Source organism: Balaenoptera musculus, chromosome 15 (genome assembly GCF_009873245.2).
Source record: "Balaenoptera musculus isolate JJ_BM4_2016_0621 chromosome 15, mBalMus1.pri.v3, whole genome shotgun sequence".
Classification (NCBI taxonomy): domain Eukaryota; kingdom Metazoa; phylum Chordata; class Mammalia; order Artiodactyla; family Balaenopteridae; genus Balaenoptera; species Balaenoptera musculus.
This window is the reverse complement of record NC_045799.1, coordinates 59,391,038-59,405,819: the sequence shown is the minus strand read 5'-3', so window position 1 is coordinate 59,405,819 and position 14,782 is coordinate 59,391,038. Positions and strand designations below refer to the sequence as shown.

The window sequence follows — 14,782 nt, the reverse complement described above, 5'->3', positions numbered from 1 at the left end:
AGCTCCAGGTCCCCCGAGCCCCTCGGAGACCACAACACGTGGCTCTGAGAATTCTGCACAAAGGCTGACTTCATTTAAATTAAGATACCAGACAACACCCTAACTGACTGCAAGTAAGACATCCTTACCACGGATTTCTGCACCACAACGTGCCACTGGCCCCCACCAGTCCCGCACGATGACTGCCTTGCCCGCTATTAAAAAATAAACACAAATTAAAAGAGCAAGAGAAAGGAACATCCTCCGGGATGCATCAGGCCGAGCAGTACCTGTTTCGGTTTTGCTGGCGAAGCCTGCTGCCTGTTTGATCGCGGCTGCTGTTAGCGCTAATCCTCGACTCCTCTTCAAGCCATGCTGCAGGACGGCCTCAAACTGGGCACACAGACAGGTTACCCTGCGAGAGAACCAATGATTCATCAATCCACCCTGTGAAGGCAGAGAAACAACCAGGGCGGCCCCGGCATTTCCAGGGAGCTAGTGAGGGTACACACTAGACACCTGGATTTACAGACAGGTGACTGACATGTGACTGACTCCACACCAATCTCCATTTATGTTCATTTCACATAACTTAGGGAAGCCCCACACAGTCTAGCCAAGTTCATCAGACTGGTGAAAGCACAGTAACAATTCACAAGAAACAAGGGGATATGGAACTGGTGCCAGCCAGCAGGGGAGAAAAAAATAAAAATAAAAGCCAATTTAAAAACAAATCAGTTCCGTGTGGGGAGGGGTTGGGTGTTAATTGTATCCAATTCACAAGTTTCAACTCTAATTCATATCATGTCCTTTATGAAACAAGATTATCTTTTAAGAGATTGAATTCACCAGCCTGCCAAATTGGAAACACTGTGTAATTTCATGGCCTGTTATATACCCTAAAAAATAATATGAATTCTGATTCTTGTCCTTTGTTTTGTTGTAAGAGATTACATTGTGAAGTCAGATCCAGAGTCGATGGAATTGTCAATTAAGTTACAATTACTGTACATTTAACTGAATTGATTTATCAGTAACCAAAGAAATGGGAGATTCAGGAACATGTTCACAGAGAGATGAGGTCACAGCAACTACACTCAATTCTTAACAATCCTCACAGGGCTCCTGGGCCCCCAGCCCAATTGGGTCTGTGCACTTCAGAGACCCTTGCAATCACTCATGCAGCAAATGTTAAGAAATCCTGTACTTCTCCTACGTGCCAGGCACTGTTCTAGGCTCTGAGGATATGATGGTGGGAGTGAGACAGAAAAGGGTCTCTGCCTCACCACGTTTCCATGTTCTAGCAGGGGAAGATACAAAAACAAATGAGCTAACCAGACCATATCAGTTGATGAGACCTTTGAAGAAAATAAAACAGGATGAGGTGGTAGGTGGAGCCAGGGCAAGAACAGGCTTAGATTCTGTGGCCCGAATGGAGGTAACCTTAGAGTTATGACCTGGATATGACAAGAGGCAGCAGGCTGGGCAGACAGACCCAGTGCAAAGACCCTGAGGCCACCACCATCTGGCTCATCCTTGCATAACTGCAGGCATTTCCTGCTCCACCCACCCCCACACCTGTAGTTATAATACTGCAAGAGTCTATCACTCTGTGGGTGGTAAAACATCTTCACATCCATGATTTCACTAGCTCCTCCCATCAACATTATGATATGGTTGAGGCAGGTATTATTATCTCCATTTTACACATCAAGAAACTGAGGCTTAGAGACATTTAAGAGACAGTACCTAGTAAGTACATAATTAGCAGCAACATGGGTACTCCAGCCCTACCCTACCCACCCCCATGCTGATCCAAGGTAGTTTCCACTACACCCCATGCCACCAAGACAAACATGCTTTATTCTAAGACAAAAGTCAACTCCCTCCCATATGCCACCTTTACTCAAGTCTTCTGTCTACACCAGAAAACGCTAACCCAGCATCAGCAAATACACAGCACACGAATATTTATCCTCTAGTCTGTGCCCGTGACAGACATCACTAATCCATCCCAGAATTCTAGGCTACTACTGCCAATGATCCAAGTTAGCCCTCCAGGAGTTTGGGGGAGAATGGATACATGTATATGTATGGCCGAGTCACTTTGCTGTGCACCTGAAACTATCACAACATTGTTAATCAGCTATACCCCAATATAAAATAAAAACTTTTTTAAAAAAAGTTAGTCCTCTACAGGAAGGAGCCCCACCTGGCATCCCAAACTGAACTTGTCCTCAACTACACTATTTGGTTTCCAACTCCTACCTTGTCCTCCTGGCTCCCCTGCACCTAGCTCACTCAGTGCCTGGAACACAGCGTGTGCTCCGTAAATGCTTTTTCAGTGGATAGGTAAAAAGGTGATTAACCTTGAACCCTGGGTCCCAGAATACTCCCCCACATTGAAACAACCCTTTTTGCTGTGGCAGATGTCACTCTTAAATATTAGATGTGCATATGTTAGTCTCTCTGCATGTCCACACAGGCACACATCTGAGGGCTCCCTGAAAGCTGGGACACCCGCCAAAACTATCTAAATCCCACAGGAACCAAAAGCAAGGCATAGCAAAACGGAGCCTGACCAGGGCCCTGTTTCAGGGTGGGGTGGGGAGGAGGGCAAAAACCTTGGTCTGTGTTTAGAGTTCTCCATAATAAACCACATCTTTAAACGAATCATCTGCAAATACAATGATTAACTCAACAATCCCCGTTGGTTTGTTTGGCTCCAATGCACAAGTCAGTAACTGCCCCACCAACTCTATAACATCTGGCCCCTAAGGGGAATGGAATGCAGGCGAAGAGCACAAACCCAGTCCCCAAGGTTTGCTTACATCAGCAGCATTACCTTCCAGATGCACACAGGTCACAACCAACCCAACACAGCAGAAAACCCAGGTGGGCATTAGTCCTATAATTAGTTCATTATGATGCCTGCCTTGCTGAAGGCCATTCTACTTAACACCCTCTCCATGTCCCCTTTTCACCTCCCCATTTGACCTGAGCTTATATTTACAGGTCATTCAAGACTTAGCTCAAGGGTCCCTTCCTCCAGGAAGCCTTCCTGAGTGCTTCCTCATGCTGAGCTTCCTTCTGCTGCAGCACTTGGTCAATCTCTGTTAACAATCTGCTTTCCACAGCTGTCTCCTCTTGCTAACTTGAGTTTCCAGAGAGCAAGGATCACGCCTCGTTCATCTTAGTGGCGACAGCACCTAGCACAATGCCTGCCATCTGTGGTATATGTGACCAATATGGTCCCTCCCCTCGAAGAACTCAGAACATGGACTTGATGTATACTTAGGTGAGAGATGCATCTCAGGAGATCTTGTATAATTTGGAATCCAAATCCAGGTCAGTTAAGACTAGGGAACCAAGGGATTTCCCTGGTGGTCCAGTGGGTAGGACTCTGTGCTCCCAATGCAGGGGGCCCAGGTTCAATCCCTGGTCAGGGAACTAGATCCCACATGCATGCCACAACTAGGAGTCCACATGCTGCAACTAAGAAGTCCACATGCCGCAACTAAAAGACCCTGCATGCCGCAACTAAGACCTGGTGCTGCCAAAATTAATTAATTAATTAATTAATTAATAATAAATAAAATTTAAAAAAATAGACTAGGGAACCAAGGAGAACACACTGGTCCAACTACATGAATCTAAGCCCTTCAGCTTGTGGTGGGCACGCTATGGGCACTGATTTATAATCATGTCACCTGAAGGTTTTCCATTTCTTCTCACCTTGACTCAGGCATATGATACTTTCTGCAAAAATGAAAGGGGCACCTGCTTTCACAGAGCTCATTATTTTCTCAGCTCAGTCTCTCCTGTTTCCCAGAATGCTCTCTGCTGAGTGCTCTCTGACACGCGGCAGGGGAGGGCAGGCGGTGGGAGGATTGGCTGCCTCCACGGCATTTTCTCACATCTAACTTCTACTATAAGTTAATGAATTGGCCATGTTCTTAATTAAGCAGGGCACGTAACAGTGAATGTTTTAATTTTTTTAAAAAGCACCAGCCAAGAAAATCACTTCAAGTTTTTATGCATATAGCTGTTTACGAGATGAATGGATAAATAAAATGTGGTATATCAATACAATGGACTACTATTCAGCAATAAAAAGGAATGAAGTACTGACACATGCTGCAACAAGGATGAGCCTTGAAAATATCATGCTAAGGGAAAGAAGTCACACCCAAAAGCCATACGTTGTATGATTCCATGAAATGTCGAGAAAAGGTAAATACATAGAAACTACAAGTAGATTAGTGTCGCCTAAGGCTGAAATCAGGAATTAACTGTAAACTGGCACAAGGGAACTCTTTGGGGCAATGAAAATGTTCTGAACCTGAATTGTGGTGATGGTTACATAACTCTATAAATTTACTTTAAAAAAAAAATCACTACATTGTACACGTACAAGGAGTAGATTTTTATGGTAAGTAAATTAGACTTCAGTTAAGCTGTTTTTAAAAAACTGCCCTCAAGGTGCCCAGTAAAAGCTTGATGAAGGAGTGGAAAATGAAATAACCTCCTCCTGCTGACTTTAAGTCTCTCACCACCCGCCGGCACAGCTGGATATTGCACGAGCTTAACTGGTTTGCTGCTAAAATTCTGCAAGCACTGGTTTTCCTGAGCTGTGTCCTAAATTTCAAGACCGCTTAACCTGCCACATTAATCTATAATAAGAATCCTAAGAATCCTGTACTTTTTATGGCAAATGTTAGACATTTATGGCAAATATTAGACAGAAAGGATCAGCAATGAAAGCTGCATTTTAAGAACTGCATCAAATTAACCTCCTGACAGCATAACTTCAAATTGATCCTTTCACTACGTTACAGCTTTACTAGAACCTTTTGGTGAAAAGTACAATCATGAAAATGGATTGGATCATCCTCGTGTGGAAAGCTCCAATGTCACTGAGAACGGAGTCGACTGTACCCATAAAAACGGGCCATTAACAGCATTAGCCATACCTCAGATTTAAGACAGTACAATCATCAACTAAGACAGTACAATCATCAACTACAGCAAGGCCATCACATGACAGCCATTTGAAATGGGCCATGCCCTACATTTATGTGTTATAAATTTCAGAAAGGTTCACATCCTTTAACCGCTGAATTCTACTGGCAGAAATCAATCCTCGGTTGTAAGCTACAAGTCAGATAAAGATTTAAGAATGAAAATATTCAAAACATTATTTACAACTGTGGAAAGTTAAAAACACATAAAGATTTGACACTTGGGGAATTGGTTAAATGATAATACAACACAAAATCGAATGCCATTTAGCCCTTATTTACCAAGAGCTTATAATGATAAGCCAACAGGTTTATAACATAAAATGAAAAATAAGCAGGGTACAAAACTGTATATTAAGTATGTTTTCAACTATGCTAAAAAAACACTCACAAAAAAATCTGAAGGGGATTTTGTGAAAAATTAAGAGTGACTTGGTAAAATAATTACTGTTGATGACTTTCTTGCCTCTATGCTTTTCTGACTTAGCTTTTTTTCTAAAGCAAGCATTTAAAAAGTATTCATGTCTCAAGAACCAGAAATATTGCTACCTTGAGCTAAAAAAAAGAAAAAATATGGCATCAAAGTTATGGTGAGAAAAAAATCACGCAACTATTAAAATGCTTACTGGAAACTTGAAATGGCATTTTTTTTTAAAGCTTGGATTATAATGTTAAGTGAAAAAAAAGCAGATCTACAAAAAGATATAAAAAGGTTTCTAACCCGCAAATTTAAAATATTGCAATAAAAGAAACTGTAACATTAAAAGTTGATTTTTTTTTAAGTCAACAAAATGGTGGAGGCGAACTACATTCACAACAGTAACAACAGTAAAATAAATCATATTTTTAATAAGAAAGATACATGTCCTATATGAAGAAAAACGTAATATTCTTAAAAGGTGTAAAGCTCAAAATAAATAGAAATATTGTTTTCCTAAATGGGAAGATTTATTAAAATAAAAATCTTAATTCTTCCCAAATTAATGTATGTATTTAATACAATTCCAATACTAATCACAGGAAGGACTCGGCCTAGTGTGGTTTTGGGTACAGAGATAAACAAATTGATGAAGCAGTATAGAGAATCCCCCTCCAAAAGTCCAAATGAATATGGAAATATTTTATATATAATAATGGTAGCACTTCAACTCAGATGGGCAAGAATGGGCTATTTAACCAGTGGCACTGACCCAAGTGGTTATAGGGCTGAAAGAAAATAAAAATAAACTTCTGTCTCAAACCATCACAGAGCTAAATTCCAGATGGGTTAAGATCAAAAAAATATATAAATGTAGAAAAAATGATAGAGAAAAATACAGAAGAACCTCAGGACAGTATACTCTCAAAGCAAAACTTTAAAGGTTCATAGAATTAACCACATAAAATGTTTAAATTTCAACACAGCAAAAGATATAAATATGGTAAAACAATAAATGATAGACTGGAGAAAATATTTACAGCACACAACTGAAAAAAAATTAAGGGCCATAGTAAACGAAGAGCTTCCACAAATGGACAAAAAAAAGACATGCAACTCAAAAAATTAAAAGACTATTAAAGAAGGTGAACCAACAAACCATGAAGGGAGGAAATACAGTTGGCCAATAAACATAGGAAAAGATATTCAGTCTCACTAGTGACCAGGAAAGTGTCGCAAATACTAAGATATCAATTTAGGACTATCAATTTCAAACCAGTCACAGATCTAGCAAGAGTACATGTAAATGGGTACTGCTGATTGGAATATAAATGTGAATTCCTACATCCTTCTGCAGAGAGACCAAGCAGTACAATTTGTTTAAATGCCTGTACCCTTTGACCCAGCAATCCTACTTCTAGGAATTTATCCTATAAAAATAAAAGCACTACTAATTAGAAAATGAGCAAAAACCATGAACAGATATTTCACCAAAGAAGATACACATGTATAAGAACAGGAAAATACGTTCAACATCATTAGCCATTGGGGAAATGCACATTAACACTACAGTGAGATATGTCTACACACCTATAGGGATGGCCAAAATAGAAAATCATGAGAGTACTAAATGCTGACAAGAATGCAGAGAAACTGGATCACTCACACGTTGCTGGTGGGAATGTAAATGGTACAGCCAGTCTGGAAAACAGTTGGCAGTTTCTTATAAAACTAAATATGCAAATATCATACAACCCAGCAATTGTACTCTTGAGTACTTATCTCAGAGAAATGAAAACTTATGTTCACACAAATAACCTGTACATAAATGTTTATAGCAGCATTATTTCCAGTAGCCAAAAACTGAAAACAATACAGATGTCCTTCAATGAATAAACAGACTGTGGTACATCCAGACCACGGAATACTACTCAGCAATAAAAAGAAACACGCTACGGATACATGCAACAATCTGGATGACTCTCAAGGAAATTACCCTGAGTGAAAAAAAAAAGCCAATCCCAAAAATTACACACTGTATGATTCCATTTACATAACATTCTTGGAATGACGAAATTATAGAAATGGAGAACAGATTGGTAGTTGCCAGGAGTTAGGGATGGGGAGGGAGGAGACAGGAGGGAGGTGGGCATGGTTATAAAAAAGCAACAGGAGGAACCCTGTGGTGATGAAACCATTCTGTATCTTGACTGTGGTGGGGGACACATGAACCTAGAGAGTGATAAAACTGCACAGAACTAAATACACACACACACACAAATAAGTATAAGTAAAACTAGTGAAATTTGAAATGCCAGCCTAGAATTTTACAAGATGTGACCACTGGGGAAAACTGGGTAGAGGGTAAATGGGATCTTTCTATATTATTCACATACATACAACTGCATGTGAATCTATAATTATCTCAAAATTAAAAGTTGAAATAGGGCTCCCCTGGTGGCACAGTGGTTAAGAATCCACCTGCTAATGCAGGGGACATGGGTTTGAGCCCTGGGCCGGGAAGATCCCACATGCTGCAGAGCAACTAAGCCCGTGTGCCACAACTACTGAGCCCGCGCTCTACAGCCAGCGAGTCACAACTACTGAGCCCACGTGTTACAACTACTGAAGCCTGTGCGCCTAGAGCCCATGCTCCACAGCAAGAGAAGCCACCGCAATGAGAAGCCCACGCACTGCAACAAAGACCCAATGCAGCCAAAAATAAATAAATAAAATTAATTTATTTTTTTTTAAAGTTGAAATAAACAATTAAATATAAAAGCATTAGTAGGCAAAGACATACATATACACAAATATTTTTATTGCGGCATTGTTATAATAGTAAAAGCAGAAACAAAACTACACACAACCTGAACGTCCATTAACAGGAAAACAGTAAATAAGTTACAGCACCTCCACACTACAAAATATTATGTAGAAATTTTAAAAGAATGAGATGCCAGACCTAAACAACCTAGAAGCACCTTTTTTCCCCACATTTTAAGGTCTCAGAAATCCAAGTGTGCCTCATAATTGATGAAATTATCCAATTAAAACTGGCACTGGTTTTTCTTTCTTAATTACACATAAAGAAGACATGGATGGTAGGCTGCACCATTATGTTACCTATTGACCCGAAACAATGTCCATAATACATGGCCAAGTTATTAAAAAAAAAAAAGCAAGTTACAGTGTAATATAAATTGTATGATTCCCATTTGAAGGAGGAGGGAGAGAAAGAGGAAGAGGACTGGGCTTCCATAAGCCTGTCTTCTCAATTATTTGCATCATCTACCATCAGGTGGGCAGACGTAAGCATCCTTGAAAATTCAGGCAAACTCATCTAGAGCAAGGATAATGAGGGCTGGGGTTAAGGCTGGGATCCTCCTCCTCAGCGTGACAGCACCAGCGTACAAGGCTCTCTCCCACTCCTTGCTGTGCCAGGGGTGCTGGGAACAGTGAATCAAATCAGCGCAGGGCTCTCAATTAGTCCTCCGTGCTTTGGCCTAGAGCACCCTCTCTCTGTGCTAGGTAAATGGAAGGAAAGTAAATTGCAGCCAGAGATAACGAGCCAAAAAGATCTCTGAGAAAGGTGGCATCCACCTAGAAGAAACTAAAATTGGTTTTAGTTTTATCTCAGAAACCCTACAAAGATAAATTCCAGATGGATCAAAGGCTTAACTGTACACATTAAAAATCTTGTAAGAAAATGTAAAAGACCACATGCATACTCTAACACTGAGGAAGATCTTAAAACACTGAAAACACAGAAACTGGTAGGTTGGTATATGGAATCAGTAAAAAGACATTTAACCATGTAAAAAATTTTAAATGTAGTATTGTAACAGATACTATTACCTGTGCCTACAAAGATAATGGACAGATTTGAAAAAAAATATTTGCAACACAGAAAACAGATGAAAGGTTAATTAATTACTATAATATACAAAGAGCTCTCACAAATTGACAAGGGGACAAATAATCTAACAAGAAATTGGACAAACAGTATGAAGCAGCTTTGCACAAGAGAGCAAAGCCAAATAGCTCACAAATATTAAAAAAAAAAAACTGAAATTCACTAGCAATCAACATGCAAATTAAAATGACAGTGAGCCACCACTTTTCAACCATCAGACTGACAAAACTTCAAAACAACACTCAAAACTATTATTAGGAAGTAAGAAAAGGGTAGTTTCATGCACTGCCAGTAGAAATTTTTAGAAAGACACCTGACCACAACTATTAAAAATAAACACATTCTCTTTGGCCCAGCAACCCAACCTGGAAATCTCTGCCAAACAAAATCCTTAGTACATAAGAAAACATGCTCAAGGATGTCTGTTGTTTCACTGTCCATAGTAGTAAAGATTGGAAACAAAGTCAATATTACTTCATAGGCAATTGTTGGTATATCTGCATCATGCAATATAATGCAGCCTTTTAAAAAGAATTTTTAGAACTCTAGCTTGGAAAGGTTTTGACAGGGTAGTGCCAAGAGAGAAAATACAGATGCAGAACATTATATATAATTCAATTTTTGTAAGACAATGGCAATAAAACCTGCGTGCGTGTGTGTGTATACACATGTATTTTAATTATAAAAGATTAAATGAATGTGGAGAAACATACAGAACAAATGATTCTTGATCATTAACATAAGTTACCCAGAGGGAGGGAGAAGAGGATATGGTAGAGAAAGAAGAGGGGGAAAAAAACAGTTGACAAAGAACCAGAAAAAATGCAAGCTTGGTAACAGTGAAAACTCACAAGGCAGTAGTTTTCAAGATACTATCGGTGTGTGTAAAGCAACTATACTCCAATAAAAATTAATTTTAAAAAAAAGATACTGTTCGTGTGAAGGCCTGAGGATGGCAGACAGGCATGTAAAAAGAAGTCAAATGAATGTTCTACCAGAGGAACCAGAAATTAGAAAAATAACCAACTTTTAAATGGGTTAAATCATCATTTCTGACCATTTTTTAAAGTTACTAATATAAACACAGTAACTGTCTTCTCTGGGGTAGACAGACCCTCCAGCTCTGGTCTAGACACAAACACCACTTGCGATTCTTTTGGCAGATGAGGAGCTTCAAAGTCAGGAACAGGAGATGGCAGCTGAGAAGGAATCAGTTGAAGAAGCCGGTAAATCAAAAGGGAAAAAGAGGATGGAGAAAATCAAGAGCCCCTCAATGCAGAAGGGGTGAGGAAATGGTTAACGTGTATCAAGTCAGTGGCCAAGGTGGTCCAGTGGTTAAGACTCCGAGCTTCCACTGCAGGGGGCACAGGTTCAATCCCTGGTTGGGGAACTAAGATCCCACATGCTGCGCAGGGCGGTCAAACAAACAAACAAAAAAATCAAAGTCAGTGGCCAAGGGATCTTCAAGTTTGGTTGGAGTCCATAGCCTGGGAGAAAGAAAACTCCACACCGAAAACTTCCTTTAAACAAACAACAGAGTCACAGATGTAGAACACAAACTTATGGTTACGGGTGGTGGGGAGGGAGATTGGGATTGACATACACACTACTATATATAAAACAGATAACTAATAAGGACCTACTGTATAGCATAGGGAACTCTATTCAATACTCTGTAATGATGTATATGGGAAAAGAATCTAAAAAACAGTGGATATATCTATATGTGTAACTGATTCACTTTGCTGTACAGCAGAAACTAACACAACGTTGCAAATCATCCACACTCCAATTAAAAAAAACAAAAACAAATAAGATGCAGGCAACTCTGCAGTACAGATGTACCTTTGAAAAAGCAAAGGCCACTCAGAATAAAATTTACAGCCCGTTACTAGAGCCAAAAAAATAAAAATAAATAAAACAAACAAAATTTAAAACAATATACATTTGTTCTGATTTCTGGCCATCTCTTAGAGCCAGAGCATTTATGCCTCATCCCCCGCGTCAGCCAATCTTACCAAGCCTCAGTCCTAAGCCTTCCGTCCCTTCTCCCAATACCACCACCTCCACTCAGCTTCCCTGCCTACTGCACAGAGCCACGGCCTCTGGCTGCAACCCCAGGTCCCACCTCACCTGCCCATGCCCCTGGCATGCTGATCAGCAGCTACCCTCCTGAAAGGCAAATCTGACAACGTCATCATCTTTCTTTCCACAGTTTGCTATGGGTATATGGTACATGACATGATTTTAGGGGGACCACAAATGAACATTTTTGGTTAATCATTTTACTATATCAAGAAAAAAACAGAAGCAGCCATCAATCTTTGATTTCACTGACGGCTTATGACAAGACCAGAGTAGACAAGGCCTTGAAACTCCACCTCAAGCCAATCTCTGGCTCAGATGGTACACGGAAATGGCAAAAATTGTGAAAAGAGTATACGAATAGCCATAGTTTAAGAAATAATACCCTAGTGGATAAAGGTCAAACACTTCCCCATGACAGCAAGCCAAGAATCTACTGACCCTCCAGCCCAGCTCCCAGCACATACAACACATCATCCATGATTCCACTACTTTCTCACACACCCCTGCGTCTTCACATTTGCTACTCCTGCTGCCTGGAAGTCCCATCCTGCCCATTTGACCACTAAAGACCCTGTACTCGCCTCTCACGTCTATACTCTGTAATTATTACCACAGGCCACCATGACTGTCTGCAATTTACATGTCCATCGCCCAGGCTCAATTCTGAGTTCCTTGAGAATAGCAACCATCTCATCCAGTTTGCAGCCCCAATGCCAACCCAGTGACCTATAAACAAGCATCTGCTAAATGAAGCAATTAATGAGCAATCATTCCGGCCTTTAGTTTCCAGATTAGTCAAAACACTGGTATGTCTAGTCATAGGAAGAAAATGTATTGCGCTTACTAAGTTCTCACTGGGTGTGTCAAGCAAATAATATTACATCTAATCCTCACTTCAACCCTAGGAAGTGGGTACCACGATCATCATCTAATTTTACAGATCGTGCAAGAGAGGCCTAGAGAAGCTGAGCAAGTCCTAAATTACACAGCTGGTAACTGGTGATCTGTGGACCGAGTGGGCATGAAGATAAGTACGCCTGACTCCAAAGCTCATACTTCATGCTCAAGGCCTCTCTCCACACCAGGATAGGGGTGATGTTGATGACGACCGTGCTTACATATGATTCCCTGTGGGCCTAGCACTGCTCTCAGCAACTATCAATATAAACAATATAAAGATTAAAATTCACATGGAAATGTGCTCAGATTTGCTAAATGCCCTAGGGCTCCCCATTTGCTAAAAATTATCTTTTTCAAAAAGAAATCAATTCATTTGATCAATAAAGTAAAATGAAAGAATATGCAGTGTGGAATTATCTACCACAGAGCCTCAAAGTGGAAATCAAGTGCACAGGGCTGGGGAGATGAGAAACCCAATTAATGAACCCCAGGGTTTTTGCCAGGATGAGAAGGATGAGCACATCCAGTGAACACCTCAAACCACTAAGAGGCTGGTGAGAAACCTGTGACAAACTGAACGTTAAAAAATCACCTGATGAACATCCAGAGACATGTAAAAGAGGAAAAGGAATGTCTGAAAAAGCCATTCAGTTTCATAAGCGTCCAGAGGAATACACAGGACGGTTTTCAACTGTGCTAAGAAACAACATTAGGGAACAGCAAAGAGCAGCTGTTTGTTGTCTAGCTTCCTAAAAAGTTCAAAACCGGGGCTTCCCTGGTGGCACAGTGGTTGAGAATCTGCCTGCCAATGCAGGGCACACGGGTTCGAGCCCTGGTCTGGGAGGATCCCACATGCCGCGGAGCAACTAGGCCCGTGAGCCACAACTACTGAGCCTGCGTGTCTGGAGCCTGTGCTCCACAACAAGAGAGGCCGCGATAGTGAAAGGCCCGCGCACCGCGATGAAGAGTGGCCCCGCTCGCGGCAACTAGAGAAAGCCCTCGCACAGAAACAAAGACCCAACACAGCCAAAAATAAATAAATAAATAAATAAATTTATTAAAAAAAAAAAAAAAAGTTCAAAACCCTTCTGAATTCCTTAACAGGTAAAGAAAAATCACCAAAACAAAGCTCTCTTCCCTGGCATGTTTTGGAAGGAGAAGAAATTCTCCTCTCTGATTTCTTCTGACATAGTCACCTGAACGAGTAACAAAAATTTACAATTTCTAAATGAGGCAAATACCCAAAGCCAACTCACTGCCACCCATAACGGCAGAGTGTCAAGACACTTCACACAAAATTATAATGGCAGTAACACAAGTGTCAAGACACTTCACACAAAATTATAATGGCAGTAACAACAGCTAACAATTTCTAGAAACTTACTAGCTGCCAGGCACTGTTCTAAGGGCTGCACATGAGCTAACTCACAACTCTATGAAGTGAATACTATCACTACTCTCCCCATTTACATACAAGGACACTGAGGCACAAGCAAGTCAGAAACTTGCCCACAGTCCAACATGACCCGGAACTGGCCACACCAGGATTCAGACTCTGAGCTCCAAACCCCACGCTCACCCTGCTGCCCCCCAGTTTGGGCTGCTCTTTCCAATTCAATGGGAAAACTTAGCATGCTCTGTAATTCCACACGGGAAGAAGAAGCGTCTGTGGAGCACCAGCACATCTAGAGGTAACTTCCAGGGCCTGCTGAGTTCTTGGGCCATTCTTTCTAGAAGGCACACTATTCAAAAGATACAAGACAGCCTCCCCACAGGCCAGTCTGACTGACAGAACGAGGAATAATTTTAACGAAGCACAAGAATGGGTCGTCCTTAGGGGAAAACAGAGCAGGGGAACAAGGCCAACAGAATGGGATGAGGAGCCCGTGCGTTATGACCGCCACCACTTCCGCCAGTTTCTGAGGACAAAATCTGATGGGAAAAAACAAGTGCTGCCTGTCATTTCCCTTCCTGTCAATGTTGTTTTATACTTCATGTGAGGACTGTTGCATCTTGCGGTGTAATCTCATGAGACCAAACAAATGTCTCAGGCACGCAAGCACTCACACACTCGGGCAGGCACACTCACACACAAGCATACTCACATTTGGGATTTTCACAGAACAATACTGTATATCATGTAGGCCCCCACACCCAACAGCTGCGGTCCAGCCCGCTTTTTCTTTCCTCAACGTCTGTTGTCCACAGACACCTCGGCCACTTTTGTCACTCGTGAGGATATTTCTATTATTTACTTGTCTTGAGTCCGACTCACTTTTTCGACTTGTATAAACCTGCTTTAAAAGGAAAAACTCTATCGCTATTGCAAATGCAAAGCCAGCACTGTGGGCCCTCAACAGAGTAGGCCTAAAAGTAAATGTCATCCAAATAAAGTATAAAATCCTGTCTCTGCTGCTGTCAGGGGAGGACTGTGCTTGAAACCTGTACGCTCTGTTTAGA

At 41.0% G+C, this 14,782-nt stretch overlaps 1 protein-coding gene and 1 non-coding gene across 5 annotated transcripts in view; one reads left to right on the top strand and one right to left on the bottom strand.

Moving 5' to 3' along the window:
• Positions 1 to 14,782, bottom strand: part of SNX29 (sorting nexin 29) — a 569,335-nt gene that overhangs the window by 524,109 nt on the left and 30,444 nt on the right. The window contains exons 4-5 of one of the 4 annotated variants that reach the window (XM_036826192.1): positions 270 to 394; positions 129 to 194 (exon numbers count right to left, since the gene is read on the bottom strand). The exons of 1 other annotated variant lie outside the window; for it this stretch is intronic. In XM_036826192.1, coding sequence (XP_036682087.1) covers positions 129 to 194; positions 270 to 394 — 191 coding nt within the window. Of the gene's footprint in view, positions 1 to 128; positions 195 to 269; positions 399 to 14,782 lie in introns of those variants that run through there. 2 more of the 4 variants (XM_036826193.1, XM_036826195.1) reach the window with 2 other exon arrangements.
• Positions 3,357 to 3,429, top strand: TRNAG-CCC. The gene has a single exon. It is a non-coding gene; the product is annotated as a tRNA-Gly (tRNA).